Consider the following 16,196-nt stretch of genomic DNA (forward strand, 5'->3'; position numbering starts at 1 on the left):
GATTACGACTCTGTACCTGATTCCTTTAGGCTAGAAATGTTCTTACCCTTTACAGTTAAAAGCTAATTTATCTGTGAGCCATTATCTGGGAAATGGCTAAGATCAGCAAGGGTATTTACCTCCTGACAATGCGAATAGTTTCATTATTGTTTCTAGCAATTGTACTAAGAAAAAGGCTGTTACCTTGTGTTTTTTCAGTCTCGCACTTCTGGGTGTCTGGAAAGTAGGGTATTTAATTTGATTCCATTTTTTGAGTTCTAAGGCCTTTAATAATCTCGTTTTTTAAAGGATCTTCAAGTTTAACTTGAATTTTACAGTGAAAAACTTATTCCTGTTCATTTGAATTATGCCTTCCTAAACAATCCTAAATAATTCACCTCAATGGTCAGTTTAAGTGATACCTTGTTATCATATCTTCTTAAACCATTTAAGCTTTATGTTCTTAACCTCTTCTTTTTTTGTAAGTGAACAAATTTGTTGACAACTTTATTGTCTGGATTTCATGAAGCTTTTGGGAAATACACCTCTCTCTACCTGGTTAGGTTTTTTTCAAGTCAAACACAAAAGAAGAATTTGAAGAAATTAAATCCTGGTGTTCAGCCTAAATGATTCAGATTTGTAAAATACACTTAGTACAGGTAGAAACAGTTAGCTGTCAAAGCACAGGTAGTGGTAAAATATGAACAGAATGGGAATGATCCATCCTTTACTGGAAAGATTATTTGCCACATCTTTAATTTTAAAGCATATTATAGTGCTTATTATCTTAGTACCTGTGTTCCTCACACCCTAAAAATGGTGGTATTACATCATCGTCTGTCAAAAGCGGGAGCAGGGGCATTGTTCTTTCACCTATTTAACTTATTCCAGAAAGGATGCTATGTGATATTGATGAGAGACTCTTGAATTTCCTGGAGTCTTGAGTTTTAAGGTGATTTTGAAAATTAAAACAAAAATCTTTTGCAGTTATTTTGCACTGCTGAGAAGTCAAATAGTCACTCACTGCCTTTAGTTTATATGTAATGGAAAATGCACTGGGGAAACACATACTGTGGAATTGGTTCAGGTTCTGCTGTTCGTGAATCTACAGGGCTTCATTAAATCAATGCCCCTGTTTAAAATAACTATATGCATAATTGGACTCACTTATAATAAATCCCTTGCAGATAACTGTGTGAAGCATAGAGTAAAAGGACTGGAAAGGGTGCATGTGCCAAGGGAAATACTCAGCCAGCAGAGATATGTGAACTCTGGTTAGAGCAGTTAATTGCAATTGATGCCATTCATGTGTTAGAGGAAATGTTGCAACTTTCTCCTGACAAAAGCTCTGTAGCTCCAATGTTGTGAGTTATTCTGGAGGACAAGTCATAACCAAAAAAACCAAAAAAGCTGTTTCTTTAGACACTTCAGTTAATTTTTAGGGTAATAAACTTTACACAACAGTTCTGGTTCTTGTGAATTTGAGTACTACTTGTGTTAATATGGTCTGCCCTGCATACTTAGTGTGTTATCCTCTCTAAGTAGGTATTTGTTAGTGCTGGGCAGTGGCATGGTATGTTCTTGAAGGAAATTGCGACCACATTTTCTCACAGAGGTCATAACTAGGTAGAGGTGAAAGACCTTGCAACTGAGTGCTCAGAAGGTGTTGTTAATGAGCTTAGGGTTAAGCAGTGAGCATTAGGGATCATAATGTTTGTGAACCTTGTGGGCCACTGTGAGTCTGAGCTGGTTCCAGCAGTTCTCTTCAGGCCTGGCATGAAGCATGGCTGCCATCTTGATGTGGGAAATCTTTTTGCACAACAGCTAAATCTGAGAATCTGGTTCACATATTTTTGACCTTGTGTGGATAAAATAAATCCAGAAGTGAAGGCAGTTTTGCCACAGCAGCATGGCACTGTGCCTCTGCTAGCTACATCTGTCCAGGGCATCACCCGGTCAGCCTGACTGCACCAGGACACGCGTGCGGCTGTGCTGCTTCAGGCTGGCAGCTGACGCCCTCTGTGCCTTTGCACCAGCTCACTTGTGATTACCCACGTCTGACATTTGACAGGACTAAAGTGTCTACATTTCCTGGTCATTTAGGAATGTTATAGCCTTATTTTCAGTGCAGTCTCCTGAACTTGGTGCAGCTGTTGGTGCTCAGTGTGAGGGTCTGGGTTAGGTGCCCAGACAGGGTGTTGGGTGTTGATCTGCTCCCACAGGTCCCTGACCTTCTCTGTGGGCAAATTGTGGCTATGCTCATGGCTTTCTGTGTGTCAGTGGTTCAGTGATTTTTGTAATTATGCAGGACATAAGACATCAACTCCTTTTGCTTTTTTAGAAGAATAACCCACTGTTTCTGTTGTCTCTAGAGAGTGTTGCAGCTATGAAACAGCTCTCACCTCCCTTCCCAATGGGGCCATTTCCTAGAGGTGTGGAGAGATAGCCCCTCAGTTCCTTCAGGTGGTGATGATAAGCAGACCTCTAGGGGAACAAACAAGGGTGTATGGCGTTATGGTACTTTTAGAAAACAAAGCAGTGGCCGTCTCTGTCTTTCTGGTGTTGGACATATTTTTTCAGAGAATTGAGAAAGGTGAGTGGACAGATGTGAGAACAACACCTGAGCTCAGGCTCTGGCTGCTGTTAGGTTCTGCTGAGACCTCAAGTTATTTGGCCCTGTAAAGAATGATGTGTCTCACAGCAGAATTTTAGCCCTAAATGAAACTTAATATTAGAAAATCCAAACAGAGTGGCCTCTAGGCCAGATGGCTGCTGAACTTTCAGATTTTTTTTCAGTTTATAAGCTTCTGTGTGGTGTGTTTTTTGTTTACGCTTGACTTGCTTTGAATTTATCTAAGTTCTCTCCTAATTTCATTCTGAGCATTTTTTCAATCTGTCTTAGTCTTTTATACTAGGATTCACTTTTAAATGACTGCCTAATGATATCCAGAATGTGTGCTGCTGAGCTTAAGAAAGAACTTTAGTAGTTTGCTTTTATCCTGAGTAGTTTGAGATCACCAACATCTGTCCTCTTTGTTCCTGTCATTATTCCAGTTGTTTTCTGAAGATGGTATAGGTCTTTGTTTTACCGAGAGCACTGACTGGATTTTTTTTTCTTTCCAGTAACATACTTCAAGATGCTTTCTAAGTTTGATTAAGCCTTTTCAAATCAAGTGGAAAGCAGGGAAATAAGATACGGAATGAGAAAAAAATGTTTTAATAGGAGCCTGGAGTATTTTTTAATTGCATGTAGAGCATTACATGGGCTTTTTTTTCAGTGCCAGACATACGCATTTATATTTCCCACCAACATTTGCCTGGTCTGAGTAGGAGTTTAATCAATAAATTCTTGCTTCTATTTTTTTTTCTCCGAGCTAGAGCATTTGATATGAAAGCCTTATTCTGAATTACCATAAAGCAAATGTGAATCTAAGAAAAACTGGGAAAAATGTTTACACTGTACAGGGAGAACAGATAACTTGTGCAAATAAAATCAGATTTTTGTCTCTTTATTAACATCAGCAATTAAGTATTGCTTCTTAGAATCTGATTATGTAAAATTCCCAGTGACAGCATGTTGTTTATGAGTTTTGAAATGATACTTTCTTTGTTAGAGTGCCAGTTCCTTTGGTATGTATTTCCTCTGTCACCTGAGGCTATTTTTCCAACACATAAAACATGTGATTTTTTTTTTCTGCTTTCTGAATAATCAGCTTTTCCTTTTGCTCATTAAGCATAAAATTACAGCCAAGGTATTAATGCAATACAATGCACACTGTATTAAAAGTGACCAGTCTCTACCACATACTAAGTTCTTTTTTTCTATTACCTAATTAACATTAATTAGTTCACTACATTTAGTGAATGTTATGTAAAACTCAACATTTTTACCTTTAGGATAACTGTGACATTCAATCTAATGTGTCAGACTGGTCTGTATGAATAATTAATGTGCTCTATATTTAATATTTAGTGGACAGACTACCTTGACAGAGTGGGTACAGCCACGGTGCTGAATGTGGGGGCCCTGCTGGGAAAGGAACAGCAGGACCCCCCTACAAGAGCTCTGCTTGGGGAGAAAAGAAAGAATGAACCTGAACAGATATCAGAACCTTGCTGATGCCAGGTGTCCCTGAGCCTGGGTTCCCAGCTGGAACAAAGGAAAAGAGATCCTTGGCTCTGACTTCTTCTTTTTGCACCTTTCACCTCCTTTCACTGCTTTGCTGGTACCACTGGTTCCAATCAGAAGTGCTAAATACTACTGTTCCTGCTAATGTTGATGATGATAATTAGTATAAAATAAAACAGATGTATTTCTTAAGGAAAACCTTGCACTTGGGCTATTAAAATCCGGAGGATAACTGTTGAATTCTAACTTCTTAAGCTTCTTGAAAAATCAATTTTACCAAGAACCTGCTGTTTTAATACTTGTGATAGCTGCTCAAACTTCATTATGTCTTGGGTTATGAGAAATGCAATTACATATAGGAAAAATTATGGAACTGCAAAAAAGGTCAAGTTGAGTGGAAATCAGCCTTTCTCTTGCAATCAAGTGTTTTCAAAGTGTTTTTTGTGACCAGCATGACCTGTTGTGCTTTGGTAGCCTATGAGAATTTTTGGCTTCCTGAATATGGGAGAGGCTGGTGGTCAGCCTTTGGCATTGCCTTGTGCATCGTCTGGGTGGAGTGCCCAGTGCTCCAAACCTTCCTCTGTGATTGACACGCATGAAGATGTTTTTGCAAAGATGGAAATTGTCAAAAGCTTCTTTTTAGAAGACCCAAAGTCTTTGCTTACCTCACCAGTACAAAAATAATAGTATAAGTTTCCATGTGGGCATAATGCCATCCAGCTATAAATCCCCCTGGCTGCAAGGCTTTGCACAAGGTCATACTGATGACCTGGAAAATAGGCTTAGATGTAAGAATATCAGCTTGGTAGAGTGGCTTGAGAGCGTGAGTGAGGGAGAGCAAAATGCATTTTTCTTGGAATGGATTATGAAGGTGCTAGGAATTACAGATTCAGACTTACTTACAGTGTGGTTTTAGTCATTGTATTCTTGGGAGAGGTAATAAAGTGAGTATATAGAGCATCTTTTTGAATAGAGAACCCATTCTAGTTAATTCTGTTTTTCCTGATAGTGGAAGACATGTTTTGGTTTTCGAGGTGAGAAAGAGGCAACAGGCCCAGATACAATACGACCTTAAATTCAAGCTCTGATTTGGTTTCCCTTGCTTTCCCAGTTTTCTTTTCCTTGGCAAGTGATTGAATAGTTTCTGAAGTTAGAATAGGCTATAGATAAGCCTATGGTCTATCGACTGCTGGAGGCTAAGTGAGGTAAGAAAGTAATTTAAAAAATATGAAACATTTATGAGAATTTTCTTTTTATGACATGGTCTGAACTGCTTTTCTTGGCTTATAATGCTCAGTAGTGTCTTTTAAATTAGTATGAATTATTTCTATTGCATTTATTTTAAGCACTTCTATTATCATTGAGTGAATTTTTAAATCTTTTGTTGCTAATTAATTTCTTGGATAAATTATTTATGATGATTCACATTACAGCTGTAATATTTATAGTGATTTATGTTAAACTTGGTTTTTGTATGAGTTGTATGAATAAGAACTTTAATGATGGGAAGAATTTATGAAATAATGGACAGAAGTCTCTGTTCACCTTGCTACTAAGTGGGTGCTGACTGCCACATGTTTGTTTTCAAAGTAAGTTTGTTTTCTTTGTAGTGTAGGAAGAAGGCTGCATTTAAGATTTACATTGTCTCTCACCAGCCATAGCAAAGCACTGTAGATAGTTGAAATATTCAAAACTTTTACTAGTAGTGTGTGTGTCAGGTGCCACATTTGAATTATTCTTCTCATGGTTCTCCTTTTGCATACTATTCTCCTTTAAGCTGGCACACAACTCGTTAAACTGTAGAATTCATCCTTGAAGACAAAAATTGGGTTGGTGACTTGAAGTGAATTATTATGTATAACGATAGTACTATAAAAAGTAAGTACTATATAGGAATTTGAGAATAGCCAGACTATTGAAATAACACAGATGTTCTTGGATTATATTTGAGGTAGATTTTTGGTGCAATATATTACATTGAAAAGTAGTCAAGAGCTAATTAAAAAATAGGTTTTGGGGAGCTAACAAAAATATTATTCCTTACATGTACTTAACGAAGTCAGAATTCCAGTTATTTAAAACTAACTGAAATCTTAATGTATTTTTTCAAAATATCTTCTTCTTAACTTCTGAAAATCCTAACTTTTAGTAATTAATCTGAAAATTCTTCAAATTAATGAATATGTTCTGTAACATTTCATTAGCTTTTGTTTTTACATAATAAAAGTAGAAGGGAATCCAGGACTTGGAGGTCATCCATTAGAATGTAAATAACTGAAATCAAGCTTGACAATTGCATTTCCAGTGCTACTGCAAATGATGTGTCTGTGGTGTTACCTCATTACGAAATCACAAGCAGCTGGCAGTTAAAACTTGCATCAGTTTCCTACAAGTTTTTTCATAGTAAACTAATTTATTCTGTTTACCTAAAAGACTCTTCATCTTAAGCCAACCCATGGACCAAAATAACTTAGAGTTGTCTGGGTTGGTGTCATTAACACTGATCACAGAATCACTGAACATGCTGAGTTGGAAGGATGCGGTCTCGTATTCATATGAGGTATTTAAGTAATCTGGTATTTGTGACTTCAGTGTATGGCATGGTACAGCTAAACAAGCCAAGAAGTATGAGATGAAGTAGATTTTTTTAGTGTATTGATGAGAGAACGTGTATCTGTGTAGGAGATTTACAGCATTTTGTCCAGCTGAGTTTTGAAAGCACCATAGCAAGGGTAGCACTGTTTCCTGTGTGAGACTGTTCCACAGGTGACATATTTCAAAGTCAGTTTTTAACCATATCCTTTCATGAATTTCATGGTATTAAATGTCAAATTTCTTCTACAAAGAGGAAGTAGCTCAACATTTTTGTATCAAATTTGGAAACATTTTTTTCTAAATCTTTTTATCAATCCTTCACTGTTTTTCCAGGCCTTCATTTTGTTCCTGAATCTGGTCTGAGAACCCGGTGATCAGATTTTAGTTCAAGAACATATGTGATGTCTTTTAGAGCACTGGAGACAGCACAGGCTGAAGCCATGTAGCTTCTGAGGAGGAGACTGGACAGCTGTTTTGTGAGGAGAATGCCCTTGCTTTATAATTACCCTTTTCTCTTAAATTTCTGTGGAAATGGCTCACAGTTGTAATTTAAGAAGAATCTTAAGAAAGGGTGTTGAGTAGGAGAGATTTTCTTTCTCACCTGGCCTTCTCTTTGCTTCCAGATTCATCTGACTTTTTCTCATCAACTTTGAAAACTGTAAGACTTTAAGAGAGCAGGAAGACCTGAAATAGGGCTGTGTTGGTGGTGGACGTGTGGTGGTTCCACTGATATTCATGGGGTGCAGATGAGAGCAGGAAAGAATTGTCTAAGTCGGGAACCTTGTGTCTGCCATCCTCATCCTCTGGGGAGCTCATCCCAGCACAGTTTTTCTTCCTGTTGGAGGGAGAGATAAAATAAAAGGTGAAATTGGATGCTGCTGGCTTTCTCTTTCAGGACAAAGGGGAAGGTTTATTAGCCTGTGTATATTTAGTCATGATAGATCTGATAATTTAGGTTTTGGACTCTCAAACAGTAGCTCTATCTTTGTGTGTAATGCACAAAAAATCCTTTATGCTGTCCTGGTTCATGTGATAGTTTAGGATGACAAGTGATATGCTTTCCTCATGTCTATATGTATGGTTTATATGTATACACTGAAAGGCAAATGACTAGTGTTCACAGGAGTAGAGCTTTTTGCTAAGTTTTAGCTGTTGCTTACCATCATAAGACAAGCAGCTATGCAAGCACCAACTCCCCTTCAAAACCAGGAAAGTCTCCATGATGGGAATGCCTCTAAGTTTTACATATTCTTCATTTTAGTATTCTTTTATCTTTCATTGTCCTTTACAGCTTTACACTTTTGCAAGTGTCTTCTACCTAAGTAGATAGCTGAAAGGCAGTTTAAATAGAAAAGCAGGCAATGTCTGACTTTTTAAGCTCCTGTGGGAGATTCTGTATGTTTCAATGACCATTTTGTCCCAGTTTTCTATCACTGGCTTTTTTTTCCTTGAGGTCTTAACATTTTCATCTCTGTCCTTGTGCTACTGAGCATAAAATTTGGTTTTAAATATTAAAAAAAAATCCATATGAGCAATTTAAAACATTTTGAATTGTCCCTGGAAATTATATTTTCTCCCATTTTTATCCAAAAATATCTATGAATTTGTCTTGTTTAGATAGTTTGTGTCTCTGATTTCATAATTTATTCCAGAATATCCCAACATCAGCTTTATGCTCTGGTTCTAGTTTTGGGGAGGCTATTCTTTCTTCTCTCCCTTTATTCTTACATAAGCTGGGGGAGGGCTGCCCCCAGCCCAGTGCCTATTTAGCCTTCACCATCATAAATGAGAAGTTTGGCTGTTAGTGAAGTGTATGTGCTGCTTGAACAGCTTTTCCATGTCCCCTCGCACAGAAAAGATGGCAAAATAGATCAGATGAAGTTAATCTTAGCTTGTTTAATCTCCATGTGAAATCCTTTGTTAACTTTGTGAGGAAGCAAATGTTTGTATCAGGGATCACATTTTGGAATTGATTTTGGAATAAACTACTTGTTAATTTTTTTATTGTTGGTTTAAGCGTGATAAAATTAGGTACTAATCATTCTGATAAACTACATATTTATGTGATAAATTGCATTCATAAAACATTTTTTGCATTTTTGCATTTTCTTGTTGTATGGCTTTTTGTCAAGACTAACCTAATCCTAAATTATACTCTAGTAATAGCTCCTTTCTCCCACTGCCTTCTTTCAAAGCAGTGACCTTGCCTCCCAATCCTTGCAATTCTCATCCCACATTAATCTCTTAAGATTCTGAATGGTATCTTACATAGGAACAATATTAAGTTTGTGCTCCAGTATTTAAGTGTACAAACTCATTTGTTTCAGATGTCTGAAATAAACAGTTAAAACAGCCTGGAAATTTTGGGGCTAATCCAGCAATTTTCTTTTTGGATGAGCTTTGACTGAGGAATATTGTCTAAAATAGATCTTTATTTATTGTCATTCTCTTTAGAATCAGTATTACGGCAAATGAGAAGATTTGAAATCTGTGCATTGATAGATACAATTTTAAAATATCTGTATTTGTATCTATATTTTATTGATAAAAGTAAAACTTTTAAAGGACCATGATGTAAAAATGATGTGCAAATAATCTGGTATCTGGGGTTTGGCAAAGATATTCAGACATTTTCATTGCCTAGAAGTATAGGTGAACTAACGAGTAGTGCAAAGCTGAGTTTGTATTCAAATTATGCCAATATGTTTTTAAACAGTGAAGAAACTAGACTGAACCTGTTGTGTGCCTTTTTTCCCCTTGTTTGAACTGAAGCAGAGTTTTTTTTCTCTGATTTAGAGCTAGTTCTGAATATGTTCTAGTTGGACGTAACCTTTATAGAGCCCTTCCTTTAAAAAACTGTCTGGGTTCTCTGCTCATGATGGACGTATGGCTGTCGTGGCTCAGCAGCACGTCAAGGTAATGCTCTAAAGCTCTACACAGATCAAAAAGATTATTGAAGAATGCACAGGCACTTTTCTTTTTGCTAAGTCTGAAATAGAAGGGGCTAAATCCCCAGGGGATAGAAGTTATATAATTTGGTGATGCTATGCTGATTTATGCCTCTTGAGAGTTTGCCTGCAGCAGAAGCTGGAGGTGATGAGAAGAGATTGGATGAGAGAAAGACCATCCAGGAAAAATTCATCAAATTTGTCATTCTTGAAAGGACCATCATAACATATGGTAAGGCATATCATTTACCTCAGGCTCAGAGGAAAATGATTTCTTCTAGGAGAATATTAATTTTATTTCTTAGAGGATCAGCTGACAGGGTAGGCTTTCTCCTGGCTGGTCTTCCCCTTCTGTTTTCTCTGAAGGGAAGGATGGAAGCTTGGAAATGTCTTATCTGTAGCAGACAAGCAAGTTGGCATTTTGCCATAATTTTCTGCTAGCAGAGAGGATAATGGTAATTATATGTCAAAATTTAACATTTCTCTTCTTTGAAAGAGAACTTTTTAATGCAAAATATTTAGAAAAGTCAGATCTATTCTGAGGCAGATAAGGAGCTAGGATTAGTGAGCTGACAATTTTTTCTTAGGCAAAAGGAGTTTTTCTTCCTCTTCAGGCACAAGGGGGAGATGAAAAAGGATCAAAAGAAACAAACATATGAGGTGTGTAATGTAACCAGGCTGCAACTTCAGTATTGTGTAATATTTGGGAGACACCCAGAGCAACATTGCCTGCCCTGCTGCTCCTTTTGTGGGAAGGTTGTTAGAACTCGCTTTGCTAATGAGTTCCAGCCCTTTTAATTAAATTGGTGTTTCTTTGTTATCATGAAAGTAAATTTCTCTTGTGCTATACAACATTGAGTCCAAATTTCATCATCACTTTTTTGAGGAAGGAAAAGTGTTTTCCTATAATAAATTCTAGCATCCCCAGTTGTTGCAAGTTAAGCCCTTGGTCAGCCATGTCCTTAGTCAGTTAATAACAGCAGAAAGGTTTTCTCAGGCTATGGCACAAGTTTCCATAGTGGTGAGATGCTTAAAAACGCGGAAAGCTTTGCTTTCTTTTTAGTCAGAAAAGGAAGGCATGGTTATTTTAGATAGAACCTATTCACCTTCTATTCATACATTTAAAATTTGCCATTTCATCTGATTTTACAGATAATTTTCTAGAATACATTATTTATATAAATATAATTTTGCTTAGAAAATAAATGTATGATTGCAAGCTTTGAGATTTGTATTCTTTATTATCTGTATTTTTCCAAGAACAAGTGTAAGCAACCATCTGTTATATACATTATAAGATTGCTCCTCAGCAGTCTGAGAGAAAGGAGATGTCAGCCTTCTCCTACATTATTTCTGGGAACTGGAATGCCAGACATTTTAAAATAGTTTTTGAAGGTAAAATGTTGGAAAGAAATCTTGGTTTGAAACTGTTTTTTATAAATTTATCCTAATTTGTCAGTAATATGTAATGTAGTGATCTGGATCATCAGTGACTGGCCAGAAGTACAGGCTTTGGTTTTAAATTTAGGATTCAGCCACTCTAGCAGCGAGATATTTGGGAAAGCAGGTTTTAATACAGCTGCATTATCTGCTAGGCAGATTTGGAACCAGTCAGTTAATTTGCAAATTTTGACTATGCATCAATAGTTCAGAGATGCCTCTACTTGTTTCTTATTTTGTTTTATAAATATTTTGAATTTCTTTTAACCATAGTAATGGGTGTCCACAGATGAGCTGATTAGATTTATATAATGCCTGCTGACATAATCCCAGGAGAGTCTTTGGACAGTATCTCATTTGATATGTCCATAAAATATAACAAGTTTAAACTGAGTCAATAAAAATAAACTTCAATTTCCTAATGGTCTTCCTTTTTCCCTAAAGAAGGATTTTAATACTTTATCCGAACCTCAGTAATACAGTGGGAGAATTGAATAAGAGATGCATATGTAGACTAAAGAAAGGTAATAGAAATAGTCGTCTCATCAGGATTAAAGGAGAATAGCTATCATTAATTACTTTTCAGCTTACTCCACTCAACTACAGAGATAAAAATTTATCCTGATCTGAGCAATCAGCTAAAACTTGGAATTTTAAATTTATTTTGGTTAAGAGAAATTGCTAAGTTTTTCATATTGTTAATAACATTCTATGTATCGAGATGAAAGTCTGGTGTCTTTAGAACATGAGAAACCAATTGTTACCATGTCTTTTTATTTTTTTAAATTCAGGTTTCTAAACCAATTTCCAATCAGTGCTGAGCCTCATTACAATCTATGGATTTTTCTTTAGGTCCTGTCCTTGATAGCAATTCTGCTGTAACTTTAAATTCTGCATTTTTCTTCATTTGTCAGTGTTTTCATATATTTTAGAAATAGAGGCGTGCAAGGTACACTTCTGTGTGTTTTCTAGTTTTGATTTTCTCCACTTTCAGGCCTCCAGCCTCTGCTAGTTAAAATTCCCAAATTACTGATGATGTCGTATGGATTTGTGCTTGTTACAAATTTGTACTTGGGTTTCTTTTTCCTTGGCACTTCTTTCTTGACACACCTATGCAGATCTCCCTTTTTGTCTTTTGTTTGTTAAGCTAACCAAAGCAAATGTTTTCAGTTTTTTCTCAAATTTTCCCTGACCATTGTAGAAGTCTTTCTCTTCCAGATTCAGTTCCTTTTTTAGACAATAGATGATCAAAATCAAGAACAGTAGAATTTTAATAGATTTTATTATTGCATTAATGTTGATATCTATGTATTAGAAATATATTACCTGATAAATTAAAATTTTTATTTCATTTCCTTAGGGACATCATTTTGATAGCTCATAACTGTGATCTGCTTTGTACACAGAATTTCATCCACTGTAATTTTCAACTGCTAATGTCTCAACATTCAGCAGAAACTTAATAATCGTCAAGTTCACATCTTTTCATTTTGCACTGTTAAATTTTACCTCAGTTTTATTCTTGTGGTCCTAGAGGTAATCCATGTCTTCCTGGTACTGTTCCAGTCTTATATAGACAAGCAGTGCTTTCCCATATCAGAAATTTCTGAACTGTGATTTTTTGGCTGTAATTCATCCCATGCTCTGGTAATTTATAAAAATATGTAGTAAAACTGATCTCTCAAATTACTGGTGAGAAATATGCATTTGTAGTGCTCTTCCAGCTCTTTTGGTGCAGCTCTACATAATTCACCTTTCACAGTCTCCAATATCTGGCACTAATTTCAACTGTTCTTTATCATGATCATTAGTACTAGCAAACACGGCTTACACTTAATTTAAAAATCTGAGTGACAGAGCTTCTGTTGCTTTCTCCCTCACTGCTTAGGTCAGCTCTATTTGATATGAAACTGATTTGTGGTGGATTCAAAGTGACCATTATTTCACCTTGCATAATTCACAAGAAATGAATTTTCTTTCTTTTTGTCCTGTGAAGAAGAATTAAATAAAAGTGAACTATATTTGTGAGTAATTTTTTGTATGACATAAAGTGGTACTTGTTGATAATGTAAAGGGGATGGGTTACAAGACTTTTACTTTAACATCTCAGAATAAATATCTACAGTTTTAAAAATGTTACTGTATTTCTAGGCTCCCTCTGCTTTAAAATTGTCAATGAAATGTTAAAATTTTCACTTTAGCAAAAAAGTAATGGTATTGACATGAGGAAAAGCATGGAATAAGTTCAATGCAAGTATTCCATTAGCTGGGATAACGTGCACAAAGCAATAATATTGTATTTCTGAGTGCATTTATAATTTGTACTGAGATCTTAACCAAACTCAGGAAAATAGTCTTCTACGTTGTGTTTTGCTAGTTCTTGAAGAATTCTTCAAGTGTCCAGCTAGAGGAGAGGCCATGTACTCTTTGTGAGCAGAAACTCTGAAGCGATGTGTTTGACAGCTGTGGGGAGAACCCCTAGCTGGGTGTTTTTCACTCTTTGAGTGGAGATCATCATGCAGTACAAGACTTGCACAGGGAGAGCCTACATAATATTTATGAAAGGTTGCTTGGCAACCTACATTTTTATATCAATTCTTAGCATCTTACTGGCCTTTGTATCCTAGCAAGCAGCTTTTGGGGACTTGGAAGAGTCAACTTAGAGATGTTGAGTTGTACTCTCTTATATAGTTGTGAGTAGATACTGGACAGAATGAATTCAGACAGAACTCAGGATTTGTACAGGAGAAAGTAACTTAATATTTAGTGCTGATGTATTATTATTATTTTTGTAAATTACCTTTGGAAATAAAAATACTACTTTTGGAGATATTCCTATTCCATACTGATGTGGGGAAAGCTGTTTTCTCCTTTCATTGCTAAATTGCTCTTTTTATTTTTTGAAGGGCCTTTTGTCTCCTTGTGCATATGCATTTATTTTCGTGTGCATAGATTTAGTAATATTTTCTGGTTTGAAAGTGAATTAATAGGTTAATCTGGAGCAAGCTGAAAATTGGCAGCTTTTGAGAACATTTACGATGTTCAGATGTGGCTGATTGCCACTGCCAGTAGCAGTAAAAAGACAGTGTCAGGTTGTTGGACATCAGGATTAACTCTCAGAGAATATAAAAAGCAGCACCAAGTTGGGCCTTATCTGGTTCTTTGCTGTACTTCAGAACTTCACTGACTGGCTCTGCCAGGCTGCTGGACACTTCACTGGAGGCCCTGTACCAGTGTGGCTGACTGTTCCCTTTCCCTGGAGATGTAGCTTCCTTATGTTGAGGCTGTTGCACACTGGATAAAGTGAACCCAATTAAACCTGATAGAAGGTAGCTTCTCCCTCTAAAGGGAAATATGTGTTACTCATGGATGAGACCAGTTTGCTTTTATCAGTGCTATAATGTGAATGACTGTAAGCTAAATTTGATTAACTCTTCAGTTACACAAAGGTGCGATTACTACAACTGTATAAATAATGTTTAACTAACAGGATCTGGGTGAATTAATTTAGAACTATTTGCTTCTACTTTCAGCTTCTGCTTATATTTTGAAGTAAAGAAGGACATCCAAATTACTTTGAATAACACTTGAAGCAAGCTGAAGTTAAATTAGGGTAGAGTTCTTTCTTCCAAGTTTTATTTGTCACTAAAATTCAATTGGTAGCAAAGTGTTTCAATATGTCTTGAGAGAAAATTACTGAGTGTTTAAGCAGATGAACGGAATACCTCAAAATTAGTATCTCACAAGTGGACACAAAAAATTGTTCTGTGGGTCTGGAATTCAGAGAAATTACAAAATGATACTTTTACCAGTTTGGTGGCACTGTTTCATCTTAGGTCTGTGAAGTGTTTTTTCTGTTTGCGTGTTTGCTGCCATAATACTAGCAGCAGTAAATATGAATAATGGTTTATAATAAAAAATTCCACTAGGAAACTTCACTTTGTGTAAAACATATGTTTTAATTAAAAAAATCCAGTTATTACTTTGTAGTCTTAATAATTTTTAAATTATTAAGGAGGTTACTGTACATTGTTTGCTTGGAAGGTCTCTCTTATCAGAAAAAATTAATGCATGATTGTTTTGTTTGATATCAAACCACATTTTTGCTGTCATAACACTGGCACATTTTCAAGTCATGCTGTTTTCTGGCTGATAGCAGGGAGTAATGGAAACAATGCAGTGATCATGCAATTTATTAAAAATAGACACTAAAATACTAGGCAAGCGATGTTGTTATTATAATGTTGACTAGGATTCATAAGTCTTCATAAAAATAGCTGTTACAGTATCACAGAGGCATTAAAATCCCTTGCTGCTGTGAATTGTTTATAATTTATTTCTGGTGATTTTCCTTTAGATTAGATTCTGATGCTTCTTGTGAATGGTGACTGTGCTTGCTGAGGAGTGGTCATGCAAGCAAAATCTGATAACCTCGATATGTCACTTCATCTGCTGCTTTTCTTTTGTTAATGCAAAGCTGGTTACATAATATCTAATTTCTCCTTTAGCTGACCAGAGATGAAAACAAAATCTATAATGGCAGTGCTAGGTTTTATAAAAAATGCGAGTGAGGAGTTGAAGGATGTGGCTTGTTCTGTTTGGACGATGCAGGATTGCTTTAAGCAGTAAGCTTACTGTTTTCAGATGGCATTAGCAGCATCAGTGATGATATAGCTGTGTCAGCCTCCTCGACTGCTGGATGTCTGTAATCGCACCGAGGAAACTATATTTAAGATCTGATATCTTGAGGGTAATGACTCCAGCACTTACTGATGGACAGAATGGCTGTTAATGCTTTCTTCACTAGCCCAGAAGATTTTGAAAGATAGATAGGTTTGTGATGCACTTTGATAAGACAGGAAATGCAATTTTTGGGGGTCTCTGGAAATAGAAAGGTCATGCAGCTTGGAACCGGTGAGACATTGCAGTCCCTAAGTCATCAGGTATGACCTCATGATTTATACTAATATTTCTGACATAGGGTTTGTTTTACAGGTTTAGGTCATTTGCAATCTCTTTGTCTGTGTAATTGCTTCATGTTGGATTTGCTACAGGATTTATAGGGTAGACTGTTTACATAAGCAGAGCAACGTATATCTTGGAAT

The 16,196-nt window shown here is 36.3% G+C and overlaps 1 protein-coding gene across 10 annotated transcripts in view; it reads left to right on the top strand.

The window, feature by feature from the left end:
• SLC4A10 (solute carrier family 4 member 10) overlaps positions 1-16,196 on the top strand; it is a 151,024-nt gene that overhangs the window by 18,097 nt on the left and 116,731 nt on the right. For 4 of the 10 annotated variants that reach the window (XM_068195663.1, XM_068195660.1, XM_068195661.1 and 1 more), the window contains exon 1: positions 15,664-16,034. The exons of 2 other annotated variants lie outside the window; for them this stretch is intronic. In XM_068195663.1, coding sequence (XP_068051764.1) covers positions 15,954-16,034 — 81 coding nt within the window. In that variant the 5' untranslated portion in view covers positions 15,664-15,953. Of the gene's footprint in view, positions 1-15,662; positions 16,035-16,196 lie in introns of those variants that run through there. 4 more of the 10 variants (XM_068195656.1, XM_068195657.1, XM_068195658.1 and 1 more) reach the window with 3 other exon arrangements.

This window comes from Anomalospiza imberbis, chromosome 7 (genome assembly GCF_031753505.1).
Source record: "Anomalospiza imberbis isolate Cuckoo-Finch-1a 21T00152 chromosome 7, ASM3175350v1, whole genome shotgun sequence".
In the NCBI taxonomy this organism is placed as follows: Eukaryota; Metazoa; Chordata; class Aves; order Passeriformes; family Viduidae; genus Anomalospiza; species Anomalospiza imberbis.